The sequence below is a fragment of the Falco biarmicus genome, chromosome Z (genome assembly GCF_023638135.1).
Source record: "Falco biarmicus isolate bFalBia1 chromosome Z, bFalBia1.pri, whole genome shotgun sequence".
Taxonomy (NCBI): domain Eukaryota; kingdom Metazoa; phylum Chordata; class Aves; order Falconiformes; family Falconidae; genus Falco; species Falco biarmicus.
The window spans coordinates 5,684,441-5,702,749 of NC_079311.1; the positions used below are offsets into that span (position 1 = coordinate 5,684,441).

Below are 18,309 nucleotides of genomic sequence, written 5' to 3' on the forward strand. Positions count from 1 at the left end.
CCTAACATTTTAAATTCTTACATCCATGAAACCTGGGGGTATTGAATACCTCTGAAAATTAGGACATATAAATTTAATCAATGAGCATGTATTTAGCTACTTAATAGTACATTAACTGATTGTTGCCAATGTCACTGGCCCCCATTGAATGCCCAGATGCTTAAAGAAAATTTTCTTTATAAGAAAATAATGTTGTGGTTCTGCTACTTTGTTTTCCAGAGTTCATTATTTAAACAAGTTGAAGAAATGGAACAGGACAGCTTAATCACCTTGAACATTGAACGTTTAATAGGAACATATGGACGAGTTACAGTAGAGTGGATCGCAAATGGGAGCATAAGTGATGTATTTCCAGCTTCAGGAATGGTATGTAATAACATCACTGATATTAGGGAAGCACTGACTGTGTTGCCTCAGACAGTAGGTGTAGATGTACAGAGGGAGAAGGATAGTACATGTTAGATTACCCTACTCTTCTGTTAATTCCTGCTTCCTGGTCCTTTCCTGTGATTCTGACAGTTCACACTTCTGGCTGGCATGTAATACTGCACCATCACTCTTTCTCTTCTAGAACCAGATATTGCAGTGTTGTCCAGGCACTAGAAATTAGTATCTGCAGTATTATGTTCCCCTCTTCCTTTCTTCCTGCTGTGAGATCCGGATCCTGTGTCAAATCATTTGCATAGGTGAGAATCTGGGAGGGTTTGTGCTTCACCCTGACCCTGTCAATACAGCTGAGACCTTCAGTGGTCCAGGAGAATATGGGAAGTCCCAGTTTTCTCTGTTTCTGAGACTATTTAGATTTCCAGCCATGTTAAAATCCAGTGTTTCCTGCTAGCCAAAGCTCTTGGTATGCCTTAGGACGGACAGACACCAGGTTCCTTACATCAAGAAAAGCTGGCCATCTGCAGAAGACACAAAGCCTTATGGGCTTTGAGGCAGTAGGGCTGTAGCATAAGCCACATCTGAGGGAAGAAAGGCCCAAAAGACTCTAGAAATAAACTTTGCACCTGGAAATAATGGGTTTGATGCAATATAAAAAAAAAACAGAGAAAAATCAACAGAAGGGAAATCAAGAATTCCAAAACAATCATACTGAAATTATTAAAGTACTCCCTGAGTATTCCAAATGGATGCTACATGATTTCCCGGCAAATGTTTGCAGGTAGGAAATGAAGAAAGTTAGAGTTACAATGTTGTTCACTGGAAATTTCTGTTTGTCCTTCAGCAAAGGTGTAGCCTAAGCGTTTATAGACATGACACGTCTTCTGTGTTGAGAGAGACCTGATCAAGTGGCCAGCCCTTTGAATTTAAAAATAAGAATACAGATAGACAAAGCATTTCTTGATCATTTTATCTGAAAAAAAAAGAAAAAAATCAACAAAACTGTTGACATTTCTTCAATTACCAGTGATTTTGATACATATTATATGCTCATCATTCTTTTGACATATTTAAATATGGTGGGTTGACCTTAGCTGGCTGCCAAACCCCCACCCAGTTGCTCTCTTACTCCACCTTCTCAGCAGGACAGGGGAGAAAATAAGGTGGAAAACTTCGAGATAAAGATAGTTTAATAAGAAAAGCAAAAGCCACGCATGGAAGCAAAGCGAAGAGTGGAATTTATTCCCATCAGCAGACAGATGTCCAGCCACTTCTTAGGAAGCAGATCCCCATCACATGTAGCAGTTGTTTTGGAAAATAAATGCCATAACCACAAATTAGTGTGCCCTATGTGTGTCCTCCCTGCCTCCTTACTCTCAGCTTTTATATACTGAGCATGATATTATGTGGTATGGAATATCCATTTGGTGAATTTGAATCAACTATCCCAGCTGTGTCCCCTCCCAACCTCTTGCCCAACCCCAACCTATGACGCTGTGAGAGCACTGCTCAGCAATAATCACAGTATTGCTGGGTTTTGAACACTGCTTCAGCCACAAATGCAGCACTCAGCACTATACAGGCTGCTGTGGGGAAAGTTAATTCCAGCCCAGCTAGACCTAATATATTGCATAAGAAAGGATGCTGAGTTGTCAGCAGGTTACTGATTTGCCTTTCTTTAATCTTCGAGAGGGTCTTAAAACCTCAGTGAAGACAGGTAGTTTTGAATAATTTGAAAGATATCTAACAAAAAGCAGTAAGCTGAATATGAGCCAGCTATGTGAGCATACTGGTCTGAGACAAAGCACTGCCAATATGTCAAGGGGGTTGATCCCTCCCCTGTACTAGTAAGACACATCTGGAGTGATGGGTCTAGTTCTGTGCTCCTCAGTAAGAGAGACATGGGTATATTGGAGTGAGTCCAGCGGTGCCATGAAGGTGGTGAAGGGACTGGAGCATTTGATACATGGGAGGAGTCTCAGGGAGGATCTTACAGCTGCGTATAAACACATGGGTTCAAGAGTAAAGAAGATGGAGCAAGATAGTTCTTGTCCATGTCCTGTGTCTGCAATGTGCATAATACAGGAAATTAAATTTGAACATGAGGAAAAAAACTTCTATTGTAAGGGTAGTGAAACACTGGATCAGGTTACCTAGGGAGATCGTGAAGTCTCTGTCCTTGGAGACATGGCCCTGAGCAGCCTGCTGTGGTTGACCCTGTTCTTAGCAGGGGCAGTTGGGCTAGGTGATCTCCAGAGGTCCCTTCCAACTTCAACCATTGTGTGATTCTGTGATAATGAAGACATATGATCACTTCGAAACAGCTGAGCTGTTCTGCCTGAAGTGGGAATGTGGTCTCAGGTGGAATGCCTGTTTATAAAGCAGATATCTGTAGGTAGCTTGATTTTACCAAACTCATTTTGATAGAATCATAGAGTAATTTTCAACTGGGAGTTTGGTCTCTCTGATTAGTATGCTTCTGACTGAGAATTTATTTCTTGCTTTGTGAGCTGTGTTTCAAATTATCTTACCACATTGCATTTTTCTCAGAGTGTTTCTTTATGTCACCTCTCTCTTTGGGTCTTACATAGTTTTCCATACAATTTTTAATATATATATATATATACATCTTGGGGAGCAAACAGAAGGAACTGGAGCTCTGTGCCAGGTCAGAAATTTATGATATTATAGGAATAACTGAAATAGGGTGGGACCACTCACATGGCTGGAGGATCATGGTGGGTGGCTATAGACTGTTTTGTAAAGACAAGCAGGGAGGAAGAGGAGGAGTCATGAACTTTGACTGTATAGAAGTCAGCTATGGTGATTGTGAAAGCCCTATCAAATATCTCTGGGTCAAGATCAGAGGGTTCATCTCCAAGGGGGATGTTAGAGTAGCCATCTGCGACCAACCTCCAAACCAAGACAATAAGGTCGACGAAGCAATATTTGGATCACTTAGGCAAACTTCAGGTCAACGGAACCTGGTTCTTGTGGGTGACTTCAACTACCCAGACATTTGTTGGAAGAACAATGCAGCAGCTCACACATAATCCATCAGGTTCCTGGAATGTGTAGAGAACTACGTCCTCTTGTAAATGTTAGATGTGCCAACCAGGAATGAGGAATCACTGCTGGACTTGATACTCACAAACCAAGAAAACCTGCTTTGTATTACATATCTTGGTTAGTGATAGCCTTGGTTGCAGTGATCACAGTATTGTGGAGTTTGGGATCCTGCTGAGCACACTGAAGGTTAGCAGTAAGGCAAAGTTTTTAGATTTTAGAAGAGCAGACTTCAGCTTGCTCATTGCTCAGTTGGTAGGGACTCTATGGGAAGTTTCCATGGAGGATAAAGGGGCTAGTGAGTGGTGGAGATTTTTCAAGAATGCTCTACTGGAAGTACAAAAACGATTCATCCACTTTAAAGGTAAGGGAAGTAGGCAGAGCAAGAGACCCCCTTGGCTTAACTACGAGCTTCTGAGTCCACTCAAAACCAAAAGAGAAGCATACCAGAGACAGAGAAGAAGGTGAATACCCATTGAGAACTACAAGATGCAGTTGGAAGAGCAAAAGCTCAGCTCAAATTTAAATTGGCCAAAGATGTCAAAAACTACAAGAAAGGGTTCTTCAGGTACATAAACAACAGGCAGAAACAGAAGGAAAATATAGGTCCACTGTTAAACAGGAGAGGTGAATTAGTCACCAACAACACTGAAAAGGCAAAGGCTCTCAATGCTTTCTTCATCTATGCCTTTACCAACACCGTTAGCCCCCAGGCCTTGGGAACAAAAATCCAGGTTGATGTAAACATGGACCCACCAACAGTGAAGGAAGAGTCGGTATGTGAACTGTTGTGGGAGCTTGACCCCTACAAATCGATGGGCCCTAACATTATCCACACAAGGGTGTTAGAAGAGCTGTCTGGTGTCATTGTTGAGGCTGCTTTCCATAATCTTTGAGAAGTCATGGAGACGAGGGGATGTCCCAGAAGGCTGGAAGAAGGCTAATGTCACCCCATCTACAAGAAAGGCTTAAAGGAGGATCCGCTAAATTATAGGCCTATCAGTCTTACTTCAGTCCCTGGGAAAGTTGTGGAATGAATCCTCCTGGGTAATATCACAAGTCAAATTAAGCATGTGATTGGGAAAAGCCAGCAAGGATTCACCAAGGGCAAATTGTGCTTGACAAACCTTGTTGCCCTCTGTGATAACATAACCTGGTCAGTTCATGTGGGGCGAGTGGTGGACATTTGTCTACCCGGATTTCTCCAGGGCTTGCGATATGGTTTCCCACAGCTTCCTCCTAGAGAAACTGATGTGTTATGGTCTAGACAAGTGGTCTGTGTGGTGGGTGGAGACTGGCGGTAAATAGCTCCTTTCCAATCTGGCAACCTGTCACAAGAGGGGTCCCCCAGGGTTTGATATTTGGCCCAACACTGTTTAATATCTTCATAAGTGACGTGGAGGATGGAATGAAGTGTACACTGATAAAGTCTGCTGATGTTACCAAACTGAGTGGGATAGTGGACACTTCAGAAGGGAGAGCCACCCTGCAGGAAGACCTGGATGGGCTGGAAGAATGGGCTAACAAGAACCTTGTGAAGTTCAGCAAGAACAAGTGTAAGGTTTTGCACCTGGGAAAATGTAATCCAGGACCACAGCACAGGCTAGGATCTACCCGGCTGGGGAGCAGCTCTGTGGAAAGAGACCTGGGGGCCCTGGTGGACAAGCTATGAGTGAACAGTGTGCTGCTGTGGCAAAGCAAGCCAACAGGGTGCTGGGCTGCACCAGCAAGGGCATCACCAGCAGAGATGAAGGAGTCATTATCCTGCTCTACTCAGCACTTGTCAGGCCAACCTGGAATACTGAGTTCAGTTTTGGTCCCTGCCATGCAAAAAAGATGCGGGCAAGCTGGAGAGGGTCCAGGGAAGGGCCACGAAGATGATCAAGGGGCTGGGAAGCCTGCTGTGTAAGGAAAGCCTGAAAGAACTGGGTTTGTTCTGCCTTGAGAAAACAAAGCTTAGGGTAGACCTTGTCACCATGTTTCAGTATTTAAAGGATGGCTGCAAAGGAGGAGACCCCCTTCTTACAAGGAGTCACATGGAAAAGTCATGGAAAAGGATGATGGGTACAAGTTACTCTGGAGAGATTCCAATTGGACAGAGGAGAAAAAAAAAACCCACAATGAGAACGATCAACCATTTTGATATCTTTCCAGGGAAGTGGTGGGTTCCCCAGCATTGGGCACTTTTAAGATTCACCTGAACAGGGTGTTAGGCCATCTTGTCTAGACTGTGCTTTTACCAAGAAAAGTTGGATGATCCTTGAGGTTGCTCCCAGCCTGGTGTTTTGTGATTCTGTGATTGGTATATATATAAATTTATATGTGTGTGTGTGTGTGTATTTTTTTAATTGATAGAGTTTTGCAGAATGAAACAGTTGGTATAACAGCACTTAATAGAAGTTTCACTTTTTTTTCCCCCTTCCTCTAAAACTTTAGATTACGTTTTCAGAAGGTCAGGCCCTGTCCACAATCACGCTAACAATTCTTGCGGACAGTGTTGCAGAGCTTTCAGAGACTGTGGAAATCACACTCACCCATGTAACCACTGTGGGTGTTCAGGATACCACAAAAGGAGCTGTCATTGATCCCAAAAGGGCGAAAGCTGTACTGACCATTTTACCCAGTGATTCTCCACACGGTGTGATTGGGTGGCATATGGAGTCTCTCTTTGTTAAAGTCACAGAGCCAGAAGGTAAGCCTGTTTCTTGATTCTCAGGAAAAAACATGTTTTTTCAAAGTCAATGTTGATGAAGCTGTAGCACTGGTTTTATATATATATATATAAAATATTATTTTTTATTTTTATATATATATCTATCTCACAGCATTTTTCTATAAAAAGATTTGTAGCAGAAATATCCTTTCAAATATGTAACTCTGGTATTTCATTACATACATTTTATGCTGTATTTCACATTACATATATCAACATTATCCAGTCATTTTTGTTTAAGGGGCAAGTTAAAATCTTGGCAGCTCGTGTTGCAAATCACGAATACAGAAAAGACTTTTGTTTAGGTAAAAAGCTGAACTTGCCAATTTAATGGGATTAATATAATGTTTAAAATAATTTACATAGAATGACTTTCCTTATGGATTGGGTCAAAAAGGGAAGCCTTTTGTTCTGTGGGATAGAGGAAGTAAGGAAGCAGAGCGAGAGTCAGTTCCATGTCAAGAAAACTGAATTGGGATTTTTCTGCTTGCCAGCTGTGTGTTTGATTAGGGTTATGTCAGTTTTCCTCCCAGGCACTGAGTGAAGTTGTAAAGGGTCTGCCAGGCAGTTGGCCAGAGGAGGACTGCTGCAATGCTCCAGCTCCTGCCCTCCCTGCTGGCCCAGGGAGCTAGGCAGCTGATCGCTCTGGCATCCTGGTAGTTTTCCAGGGCTTTCCATGGGCTATTTGTACTTCAAAAGTGCAATTTAAATTTTCTAGCTATTTAATATTCTGTCCAAAACAAATAAAATTTATGGAAAATATATTTTCCATCAGAATATATTATTGCAGCTAAAACCTCTTCACCAGTTCTATTTTAAAGTGAATTAGTGTTGCCCCTTTTTTAGCTCTTGGAAGTATTGTGAAGGTGTTCTGTTGGTTCCTTACATACACACACATGCACATTATAAACGTTTGTACTTTGAAGTGAGCTTCGAGGCTTGTTCTTAGGTTTCATTTGTTGCACAGATTCTTTTCTGGTCTTTAAATATTGTATTTTTAATGAATTATATACAGGTGCTAACTGTGAAGTAGTATCTAGTTAATACAAGTAACAGAAAGTAGTTTGAAGTACAAAGCTGGCTGCTCTTTATTGTTTTTTATTTCTCCAGTCATAAACCCAGCACTTTTAGCCAAGTGCTGGGTTTGGTGGTTTATTGGAAAAAAATTGCAGAACTTCTTTCCCAAAAGGGATCTGAGCCAGACAGATACAAGCGTGTCTCATTTTCTTCAACATTTGAGTTAAGGAAATGTAGCATTTGCAGCCAGAGTGATGTCTCCAATGCTGCTTTCTGTATTGGAATCAATAGTGATTTCCTAGAATTGTGAAGACCAGGCAAAATAGCGAGATGGGAGTTCTAAAGGAAAACTAAATAAAAATGTCAACATTGAAGTAACACTTTATGTAGCAAACCTTCGAAACTATAAATATCCCGTATTTTTATTCCGCTAGATCCAGTTTTACAATGCTTTCCAGACATACATGCTGTGTGTTGTGTTTGTTCACACTGCTTGTATGTGCTCGTTTGCCTGAGTCACTGAATTACCCAAGTATTGTTTTGTTGCTAAGCAGAACTGAAGTGGGCTCTAGCAAGTAGCTCCATTACAGTTAGGTGAGCAGAAAAGCAAGCAGGACAAGGGTTAAAACAATCATGACTTGATTTTTTTTTTTTTCCTCTCCCCCCATTCTTGTTACAGGGCGAGTGAATTCAACGATTCTTACTTTACAAATTGTTCGAGAGCAAGGGTTTGTTGGAGAGATTGCAGTTCAGCTGAGCACCGCACCAAACTTTGACCTTCCCTTCTCCAACCAAGCAACAGAGAATGAGGATTATATACTGGAAAAGAAGACAGTCATGATGGCAGAGAACACAACAGTAACTTCTGTCGTAGTCACTATTTTGCCTGTGAGTAGTCTTAACAACAACTTCAGCTAATAGTATCTTTTAAGGAAAGGGAAAATGGTTCTGTTTCTATACCAGAAGTAGAGTTTAGCATTCTGGAAATGGCTGAGGTGGCATTCTTGCCTTACCAGATGGTTGTATATCAGTAAGAATTGCAGTCATCTCTTTCAAAAGAATTTGAGTACTCACCACTGAGAATGAACCAGGCTCTTTGTTGTAGTCCCAAAATTAATGTCTAATCGGGACAAAGGAAAAAATTGTGAATGTCTTAGGTGCTTGCTGGTTTTTCAGCTTGTTGCAGGTTTTTACGGAGGATTTATTTTACTTTACATGCCTCTTAACAGATCTGTTCTGTAGTTCAGGAGATGTTAATTTTTTCACCAAAAATATTTATATTCTTTAAATATACTCAGAATAGATTTACTGTTTTTCAAGTTCTGGCTTAATTTCTGAGATCTAGCCATCCTTCTTACATGTAGGAGAAACAAGTGACAGTCAGCGCTACTTTCTACCATTCTTACAGATCTGGAATCAGACTACCAACTTCAGTTTCTACAGCTCAGCAAGGGTAGTGGTAGTCTTCTTCGCCTTTCATATAAAGTGAAGCAAGGAACTGATTATGTGGTGTCAAGTGCTGAGAATTTCTGGACAGTAGGCAACCTAGAAGTAGTCAGCTTCCTGCTTGTGTTATAACTTAGAGTGTTTTATCAAAAAAGTGAAATTTAAAAATATGTTTTGCAGGACAATGTTCCAGAATTAGAGGAAGGTTTTATAATCAATATTACTGATGTGCAACTGGTCAGTTCTCCCACTGGAGGTCAGCCAAGTGTGAAGAGGATTGGGTTAGAAATAGCTGAAATAACAATTGAAGAAAATGATGATGCCAGAGGAGTCTTTAGTTTCAATGTTACAAAGGTAAGTAAGTCTGAATGAAGAATATTTATAGTAGCATCCCAGCAGGAGTGTCTGTGTTTTCAGACCAGTTCTGATAGTGTTCTAATAGGCTTTATGACACTAAAGTGTTCTGGATAAAAGGCCAGATACCAGACAAATAATTCCTTCTTTAGAAGTTCTTCACAATTAATATATGAAATTTGTTTGGGAGCTGGAAGTGTTAAAACTGGTGTCATGTAATATTCTGACATGGACCTCAGGAGGTCATCTAATTCAGACTTCTCTGCAGAGCAAGGTCAATGTGAAATTCAGACCAGTTTACAGGTGGTTGTCTATTTCTTCATTTATTTTTACCTGCAAGTGAGTATTTAAAACAAAACAATTAAAAAGTTGTGACATTCAGTAGTTTTTATTTGAATTTACAGGATATAACTGGAGCTGTCGTTGGTTATGAGGTACCCGCCACCACAGAATATATTGAAACTTCGAGTTGTTCGACAGGCTGGGAGGTTTGGGTCAGCAACTCTGTACTGGGAAGCCATTCAATCAACTGCTACCTTTGAAGACTTTGCACCATCATTTGGAAACCTCACATTTGCAGATGGGCAGGTACGCACTTGCTGAAAGTTTAACTGTCTCTGAGTTACCAGCTTTAGAGTTTCTCAAATTCAAGTTTTCTTCCAGCAGATTTGCATCTTTTTATTTGAAACATTTTATTTATGGCCTTTTGTATGTGAGTGATGCTCCTGACTTCAGTTCTTTAACATGGAAAAGCAGAATGTTCATAAGCATTGACCAAATAGGGTTGTATGCCTTTGGTACCTCCACAAGTGAAGGTGTAATTTCTAGTAATAAAGCCTGTTACACTGAAAATTTGTAACACAACCTGTCTTCTCTGTAAAATCTCAGAATAGGCCTGTATGTTTTCTTAGCTGTGTTCTACATACAGTTTTAAATTTCATGCTGCCCCTGATGATACTTTGTAAACACAAGGCATTTTGATTTCAAGTGAACAGAAGGGGTCTTTGGCAAATAGAAGTATATACTTTGTGAGCAGAATTTTGGCTTAAGTACAGTGTTGCCTACCCACACTTCCTACTGAGTACCAAAGCAGAGCAGTCTGCTGGTTTTAACATGCAAGATTTATGTCGATGGACTTATAAACCACTCTTGAAGTTTTGTTATCTTATTATAAATATACAAGTCTTAAAAGCACAACTGAACAATGTTTTTTTTATTGTTAGATAAAATTTACCTATTTTAAATTTCAGATTTTTTTCCAAAATTTCACAGAATATTATAAGTGAAACTTTGTTGCTCTTTTTTTCTAACAATTTCTGCAGGCTACAGGAGAAATAGAAATTACAATCATAGATGACAGTGAAGTTGAATTCCTTGAGATATTCAAGGTTGCCCTGGTGAGGGTAACAGGTGGTGCAAGACTTGGGGATGACACCCTGGTAACTGTCGCTATTCCACCAAATGATTCCCCTGTTGGAGTATTTGGGTTTGAAGAAAAGAATGTGAGTTCGATTTGTATTACACTCTTCTGCTAAAGCTGCATAGTCGGTTTGTGTCACTAACACATAGCCAATTTTGGTAAGCTTTCATTGCAGTGGAAGATGACTTTACTGAAAGGCATATCAGTGCTTGCCTTCCTCTAGCTGTGTAGGATGGTAGTAACAGTGACAGTCCTGCTACATAGGTGTAGATTTCTGCATGCCTGAGTCAATTTAATTCAGTATACAAGCAACTGAGGACATCACAGGTAGGACTTTTGGTAGTCTGTTAAATATTAAAATGATTTAGTAACCATCTGTATAACTGAAAATAAAGTTTGGAAAGAAATTATGAAACCTCATCTTGTTCTTGTCACTGAATGATTCTTCTGCTCTCCATTTTGCTGGTGCTGTGCCTGCTTGTGACTCATTGTCTGTAATTGTTTTGAATCATAGGGCTTACAGAATTAATACAAGTGACTAATCTTTGCTAGCGTAATTAAGCACATTCCGTCTATTATCTTCCTGTTGATTTTCACTCTTGTCCCTATTTTGCATTGTCATTGATAATGCTTCTTGTCTCAAGCCTGTATAGATAGATGCCTATTGCTACAGCTTTTCCTACTGCCTCCTCTTTCTTCATCAGGTAACAGTGAAGGAACCTCAGACACCTGATGACCCTGCTGCAGTCGCACTGCTCACCGTCAGTCGAAGTCAAGGAGGACGAGGAGCAGTTAAAGTGTTATGGATTCTTGAGGAAGCAGCCAGATATGATCTGACTCCTCTGAATGGTACCCTTCAGTTTAATGAGGTATTTATGATGTTGCAATAATTATTACTATTAGATATTTATAAATACTTTCTTCTTCTTATGTGTGTTTGCATGGTGGTTGTTATACATTTGTAGAAGTAGGGAGTTATTAAGTATTATAATACTAGGAAAAAGTGAGTTTCAGCTGATGGGGTTAGCAGTATGCTGTGTTTTTTCAAACAGAAAAGGAAAGCTTTTTTTAAGGTAGCATAATGTCATCATCAGGAAGATAGGCTCTTCAAATCTGAACTGTTTTTACAATTAAAAAAGAGGAACAAAAATGTACCGCATGTTACAGAAACGTTTTTTCCATTGCAGCATCAGACAAGTGAAAGGGAGGAATGATACTGAAAGTGTGGGAAGGATAAATAAACGCTCAAAATATACAGATTCAAAAAATAAATAATAAAACATCCCAGTAACTTTCTAACTGGACATTATTATTTGATTTGTATTTCTTGGCAGGTTAAAAAATTCTGAAGCAGAAGCTGAAATACTGGATATTTTTAAGCTATTGTTGTTATCTTAATACTGGTCTTTCATAATCTGCTTAAAATATTTATTGAAGAAGAGTGTTTTAACACAAAGCATAATCTTTTCTGTCTGTACAAGCTTATTTTATGTTAAATGAATAGCCATACCAGTTGTTTCTCTTAATCAGCTGGAAAATAGGGGTTTTTTTGTAAGACCACCAATATTTGGAAAAGTTTTGCTATCATTATGCTATCCTTTCTCTACTGGTAGGCCTAGGCATTGTTTTTTCTTCCTGAAGCTCTTATATATGCATACATGTAAGAATACAAATATGTATGTATGGTGTATACTGGAGTTATACAATGTGTACCTACTTTTTTCCTATATTCTTATTTTAAGCATTTGCTACTGCCCAATGACAAAAATGGGAATTAGACAGGAATTGGCTATGACCTAATATATCTAATCTTAATAATGTTAATCGTTAGAATGTATGTATGCTATTGAATATGCACTTTCTGGTGGAAAAAAAAATTGTATAGAAAATTTCCCCTAAGTTGCAAATCATGTGAATACATTTTCAAAGTAATTTTAGTCATCATTTGGTTGAAAATAGCTGGGGTATTTTTAGGGTGGCACATGATGTTTGAGAGAGAATTTTTATTATTTATTAATCTGTGAGAAATTTTTTCAGCCTGATCAGAAATGTCATATTTTAAAAATATTACAGAACATATCAAGCATATGCATGCTTAACACTTGATTTGTTAAAGAAAAAAACTCTTTTTTGTGATACTGTATTTTTTAGTTTCACTTGATATATGTATACCTACCTACCTACCTACCTACCTATCTTTCTTCTGGTCTTTGTGTGATGCAGACTGAGTACCAGAAGTTGATTGTTTTACATGCGATACAGGATGGTCTGCTGGAGGGGAATGAAACATTTACCATTCACCTAGTCTCTACTGGTGATGCAGAGATATCCCCTGTAAATGGTAAAGAAATGATTCATTACATTCTGAGACATTTCATATGAGTATTCTAGCAAATCTGTTCATATTATTTTAATCTACAGTATTTATATATTTTGTTACCGCTAGGTGGTAGCAGTTTAACCATCAGCCTTTTTCCCTAAGTTGTTTCCTTGTCTGAAGAAATCTAAGAGAATTTTAGGTCATAATTTTTAATTCTAAATTAATTGTTGCTGTAGAATTTTGTGTTCAGATAGTTAACATTGTCTGTAAAGAATTCTTTAACAAAAAGGAGCAAAACCAAAAACCAGGTTCAGACCTGTAAGAACTGTAAAATAATTTAATTTGTAAGGGGCCATCCTGGAAGGGTCATCTAGTTGAAAATCTGGCTCAGGGAGCAGGAGACTTCACAATTAGATCAGGTTGCTAAATGCGTTGTCCACCCAAATTCTAAATATATTGAAGGATGGGGGTTCTGTGGGCCCTCTGGAAAGCCAGTGTTTAACCACTCATGTTACAAAATTTACAAAAGTTAGCTCATTAGTTTTCATTTACCATGAGAATCTTTGTTCTCTTCATAGGTGTTGCAACCATCATTATTGTGGCTGATGAAGGAGCTTCTGGGGTGGTTGGGATAGCCCATTCTTCCAGGCATGTTCTGATTGGAGAACCTTCAGGAAATTATAATGGAACTGCTCTTATTAGGTAGGTACAATACTCATTTTTCCAAAGGAAAAACAACAGATCAGTTTCAAAAGCTATGAGACTCCACATTTGGGTAAAATTTCTTAAGTGTTGCATTTCATTAATACTTAAAATCAGAACTATTTTTAAAGTCAGATGTTTGCTTTTAGAGAAGGGCAGATTATACTATATCTGTGTCTTTTTATTCCTGCTGTGGAGCTCCAAATATTCCTCTCAGTCTTCAAATAATTTACAACATTGATACATCAAAGGAAAGAGGATTCCAATCAAAGGGAGGGAGAAAGGGAATCAATGGGATTTGAAGGTGCTTTGTGCTTTTTGGAATTCAGTTCAGGATTGGTGCCTGAAATGTATTTCCATTTATGATGGCTAGCATAACCAAAGTGGAAACTGGGTTTTTAGTTGAATCAAGATGCAAGTATTTCACTGCATTTAGTCAACTGAAAACACAATGAAGAAATGAAGATGTTACCATACATTCTAACAGTATTGGAAAAAAGGATTGCAACACTTTCCCTTGGTCAACCAGCAAATACAAGCAACAGAACAGCTTCTCATGCTGCCCAGAGAAGCCCGAAAGACAAAGTGATGCTTTGTGCAGCAGTAGTTGCAGATCATGTTGTAGATCATGTTAGGTACAGACACATTTTTGCCATAACTTAGTTTGCAGAAACTGATGTCATGAGTAGGATTAGGCTCTAGGTTTTTAGACAAACAGCAGACAGAATATTTCTCAAACAACTTCATAGGAGTATTCTACTGTCCTTATGCCTTAAAATAAATAAATAAATAAATAATCGCCTCTGGCATTACTCTTAAGTTCCATTCCCATTCTGTTTTGCATATCTATCTATGGAAAAGCAGAATGGAACCAAGAGAGCTCAGTTTTCAGTCCCCACCTTTGGGCTATATGTGCAAAGAAACTTTAAAGACCTTTCAGTAAAAAATACAGCTCAAGATGCCTCCCAGCATAGGGAAATAAAACAGAACTGCAGAAATGTTACTGCTCTGAATAGGGAATTGTAAAGATCTTAATAGTGTCATAGTACATTAAAACTCAAGCTTCACAGTGCTGATAACATTTCTTTCATGCACAAAGTCCATCTCTGATTGTAAATATTATATATATACATATCTATATATACTAAAGGTAGAAAATAAAATCCATGTTTGTCTTCTTACCTGCAGCCTGATACGTGGCCCAGGGTTTTTTGGTGAGATCATAATACACTGGAATATAACACCTCCTCATCACACAGAATTTATTGAGACATCGGGGACCCTGACAATGCGAGACAGGCAGTCTGCAGCAGTTGTTCTAATACAGGTATATGAGAGGTTTTACAACCAACTGGCTATTTCAAGTACTTCCACTTATTTAGTTAGTATCTTGGTTAGAAATTATTCATACCTCTTTCCCTGGAAATGGTTTAAATCCTGTTAGCTTTCATTGATTCTTCTCCCTAGGCTGTAGATGACAACCGTCCAGAGGAAAAACATTACTACCAGTTTCAACTAACTGGAATCAGTGCTGGAGGACTCATAAATGAATCTAGCAGCACAGCAAATGTTACCATGGCTGCCAGTGATTTTCCGTATGGAGAGTTTACATTTTCACGGGAACTATTGCAAACAACAGAAGAAGAAAAATGGGTATTAGATTAAAATTCCTTCTTATATAAAATATTAATAGATATTGTATTGTTGCTAGATTTATGCTTAACTTTAGGGAAAACCCACAAGATTTATCATAACACATCCCCCGGAATGCCTGTCTGAGGCTTTTGGAGTTTTCTAATACTCTGAGAAAGAAGGCTATCTGCAAAGTCACATGTACTGTGTATTTTCTAAAGCACATAGTTCTTACCTGACAGAACCATTAGAAAGATGCCTTTAGAATAGTCTCATAAAGGCAGCTGTAGCAGAAAAACAAAACCATTTTTAAAATAAAATGTCCTCTTTCCCTCAGGTTAACATCACCATTGTGCGTTCCAGGGGATCCTATGGCAAAGTGCGTCTCCGCTTTCAGATAATAAATGGGACTGCAGAGGAGGGAATTGATTTTACTCCCACAGTGAGGGAATTGTTGTTTGAAGCACATGAGGAAAGTAAAATTATTTTGGTTGAAATTCACGATGATGACTTCCCTGAAGGTCCTGAAGACTTTTCAGTGATGATTACTGAAGTGGAACTCCAAGGAAGGTAAAGATAAAATTCCCAGTTGATTGATTACAAGCAGAAGAACAAACTGTATTTGAAATCTGATCTACCTGCAAAAAGTCACAACTGGAGTTCAGCTGTTTTACTGTATAATCTCGTAATGTGGCTACAATAGTAATTCTAATAGAAATTGGATGTATCAGGAACCCAATTCTTTTAACATTAGTACAAAGATTTTGCTGATGAAGATTTATTAAGGCTGGAAGTCCTTAGGCTGTCAAGCTGTCAAGTTGTATGAAATCAGATAAAACAAGAGTGAAAAAGTAAAATATACATGGAATAAACTACTATTTTTGGACATACGATAGTTTGAAAAAGTGTGACCAAAAGTCTTTGGTGATAACTGATAAATGTGAGAATATTTGTGTGTTTGTGGTAGTTTACAAATTGTCATACCTGCATCTTAATACTTTCACAAGAAGAATTTTTAATGTAATTTTCTTTTTATGTTCTTGCAAGTGGATTTGATTTTACTGTAAAAGAAAATGGTCTACAGATCGATCAACCTCCAACAATAGGAAATATGTCCACAGTACGAGTTACTATAGCAAAAAGTGATAATGCAGAAGGCATCATAGAATTTGATCCTCAGTATACCCTTCTACAGGGTAAGTTTACTTAAATTTTCGCTGTGGTTTAGTTAGTAAGTTAGTTAGACAGGACTGTGACTATGGCATGAATTTTGAAATAAAATAACTTTTTCTCAATTATTCTTGCAGTGGAAGAGGATGCTGGATTAATCATGATTCCCGTTGTGAGAAAGCATGGAACTTATGGCTATGTAACGGCTGATTTTCTTTCTCGAAGCATTTCTGCACTTCCTGATGGTGTTGATTATATCATCCACAATAATTCTGTCATTTTTTATGATGGCCAGAACCAGACTTTTATTTATATCTCTATTATAGATGATGAAGAAAGGTAATTAGTTTTTCATATGTTTATTCACTAATTCACTTCTGAGAAATCCTTTTTTAGCATTTGCAGTATGCTTGTGTTTAGAATTGGAACTGAAAAACAAATTTCTGCAGTGCTGAAAAATCACCTAGATTTAAAAGGGGATAAAAGAAGCTATTATTAGAGTTTCATAATTCCTGTTAAAGTTAATGAAAACAAATAGTTTTTTAAAATAAGAATATCAGAAAATTTGGGTGTTAATACAGTTGTGCATAACGAAATATTTTGCCCTTTTTTAAATTTTAACACGAGTAGAAATAGAACATTGTTGCAAGTGTGAGAAATCTTCTGCTGTATGCTTACAGAGATGACTTCTGGAAACCTTTAAACTGTTGGATGCATGATTGAATGTAGAGTTTATTGTTTTCTTTACCCTCGGATATTTCAGAATCTCTTTTTCTTTTTCCATCCAGTGAATTTGCAGAGCAATTTGAAATCCAGCTGACAGGAGCCAGTGGTGGAGCAGTCCTTGGGCCCCACCTAGTGAGCCAGATCACTATTGCTAAAAGTGACTCCCCTGAGGGCATCGTCCGATTTCTCAACCAAACTCGAATTATTCTTCCCAACCCTGATACAACCACGGCAGTGTCCCTGGTGCTGGAAAGGGCTGGAGGATTGTTAGGGGAGACACAGGTGGGCCCTGGCTGCCAAATACTGAATGCTCTCCAGTGACTTGGTCAAAAAGCTCCTGCCTTTTCCTTCAAGAGCTTCTTTGTGACCGATTGCTAATAGGATAATTGCAACTCTTTATTAAACATGAATTGTGTATAGCTGCAGTATAACAGAAAATGTTGTTTCCCTTTTAATTTTCTGTTTCTCCTCCTGTTTTCTTTCCTTTATTGTGGTTTTGTGTACTTTGTTTTGAACTAGCTCCTAATCCCATCAAAAATATGGTTCATTTCATGTATCACCACTAGTTTAATTTAATGTGGTTGAATTACTTCCTGAAGCTGGCCAATTGTTTTTTCAGTACATTTTTTTGAGTTTTCTAGATTTTGGGGTTTTTTTGTTGGTTTGGATATTTTGTGGCTTTTTGTTATTTGTTTTGGTTTTTTTTTTTTACTTTATACAGACCACTGACAAAGTGAACATACAAATATCAGCCATGGCAGGCCTTTCATAGTCTTGGCAAATAACTGAAAAATTGGCCTTAAAGGCCATGAGCTCCTTTTCTCTCCATATAAAAATTATCTTTGTCTTCTTTGCTTTTTCTAGTAGTCGTTGGAGAAAACTGGAAAACAATTAAAAGCCCAAAATAATAATTTTAAAGTGCTGAATATGACCTCCTTCAAAGTATATCTGATTTGTGGGAAATTCTGAAAATATTCTAGCTTTTGATCAGACTGAAGAAGTATGAATCATAAGTTGAAGGACTGAAAACTTTTATTGCATAAAATATTTGTTATTTTCAGTCTGGGTATCACACTTCACAGGGAATGGTTTTGATCATGAGTACTCATTTGGGGAGCTTCACAACAATTGTGAAAGGGCAAGAAATAGAAACTGTGCTTCACGTTACATGCTAAAAAAACATCAGTTTCTCTTCTTTTCTATTACCAATATCTAGGATTAAATAAACTGTCATTGTGGCTAACTAACACTTCAAAATTTCCATTTGTAATTAGTCATGCTTATTTTTCCAAAGGATTATATATTTTCCCACATAGAATTCATTGTGAATATTTTGTATTCTGTATAAACAATGAAGAT

At 38.2% G+C, this 18,309-nt stretch overlaps 1 protein-coding gene across 1 annotated transcript in view; it reads left to right on the top strand.

The window, feature by feature from the left end:
• ADGRV1 (adhesion G protein-coupled receptor V1) overlaps nucleotides 1-18,309 on the top strand; it is a 291,184-nt gene that overhangs the window by 93,313 nt on the left and 179,562 nt on the right. The window contains 16 exon segments of the mRNA XM_056325098.1: nucleotides 220-366; nucleotides 5,887-6,142; nucleotides 7,860-8,068; nucleotides 8,807-8,980; nucleotides 9,385-9,417; nucleotides 9,419-9,568; nucleotides 10,303-10,482; nucleotides 11,105-11,269; nucleotides 12,624-12,741; nucleotides 13,299-13,422; nucleotides 14,611-14,749; nucleotides 14,890-15,075; nucleotides 15,392-15,624; nucleotides 16,102-16,250; nucleotides 16,362-16,563; nucleotides 17,013-17,232. Of these exon segments, the coding sequence (XP_056181073.1) occupies nucleotides 220-366; nucleotides 5,887-6,142; nucleotides 7,860-8,068; nucleotides 8,807-8,980; nucleotides 9,385-9,417; nucleotides 9,419-9,568; nucleotides 10,303-10,482; nucleotides 11,105-11,269; nucleotides 12,624-12,741; nucleotides 13,299-13,422; nucleotides 14,611-14,749; nucleotides 14,890-15,075; nucleotides 15,392-15,624; nucleotides 16,102-16,250; nucleotides 16,362-16,563; nucleotides 17,013-17,232 (2,685 nt within the window).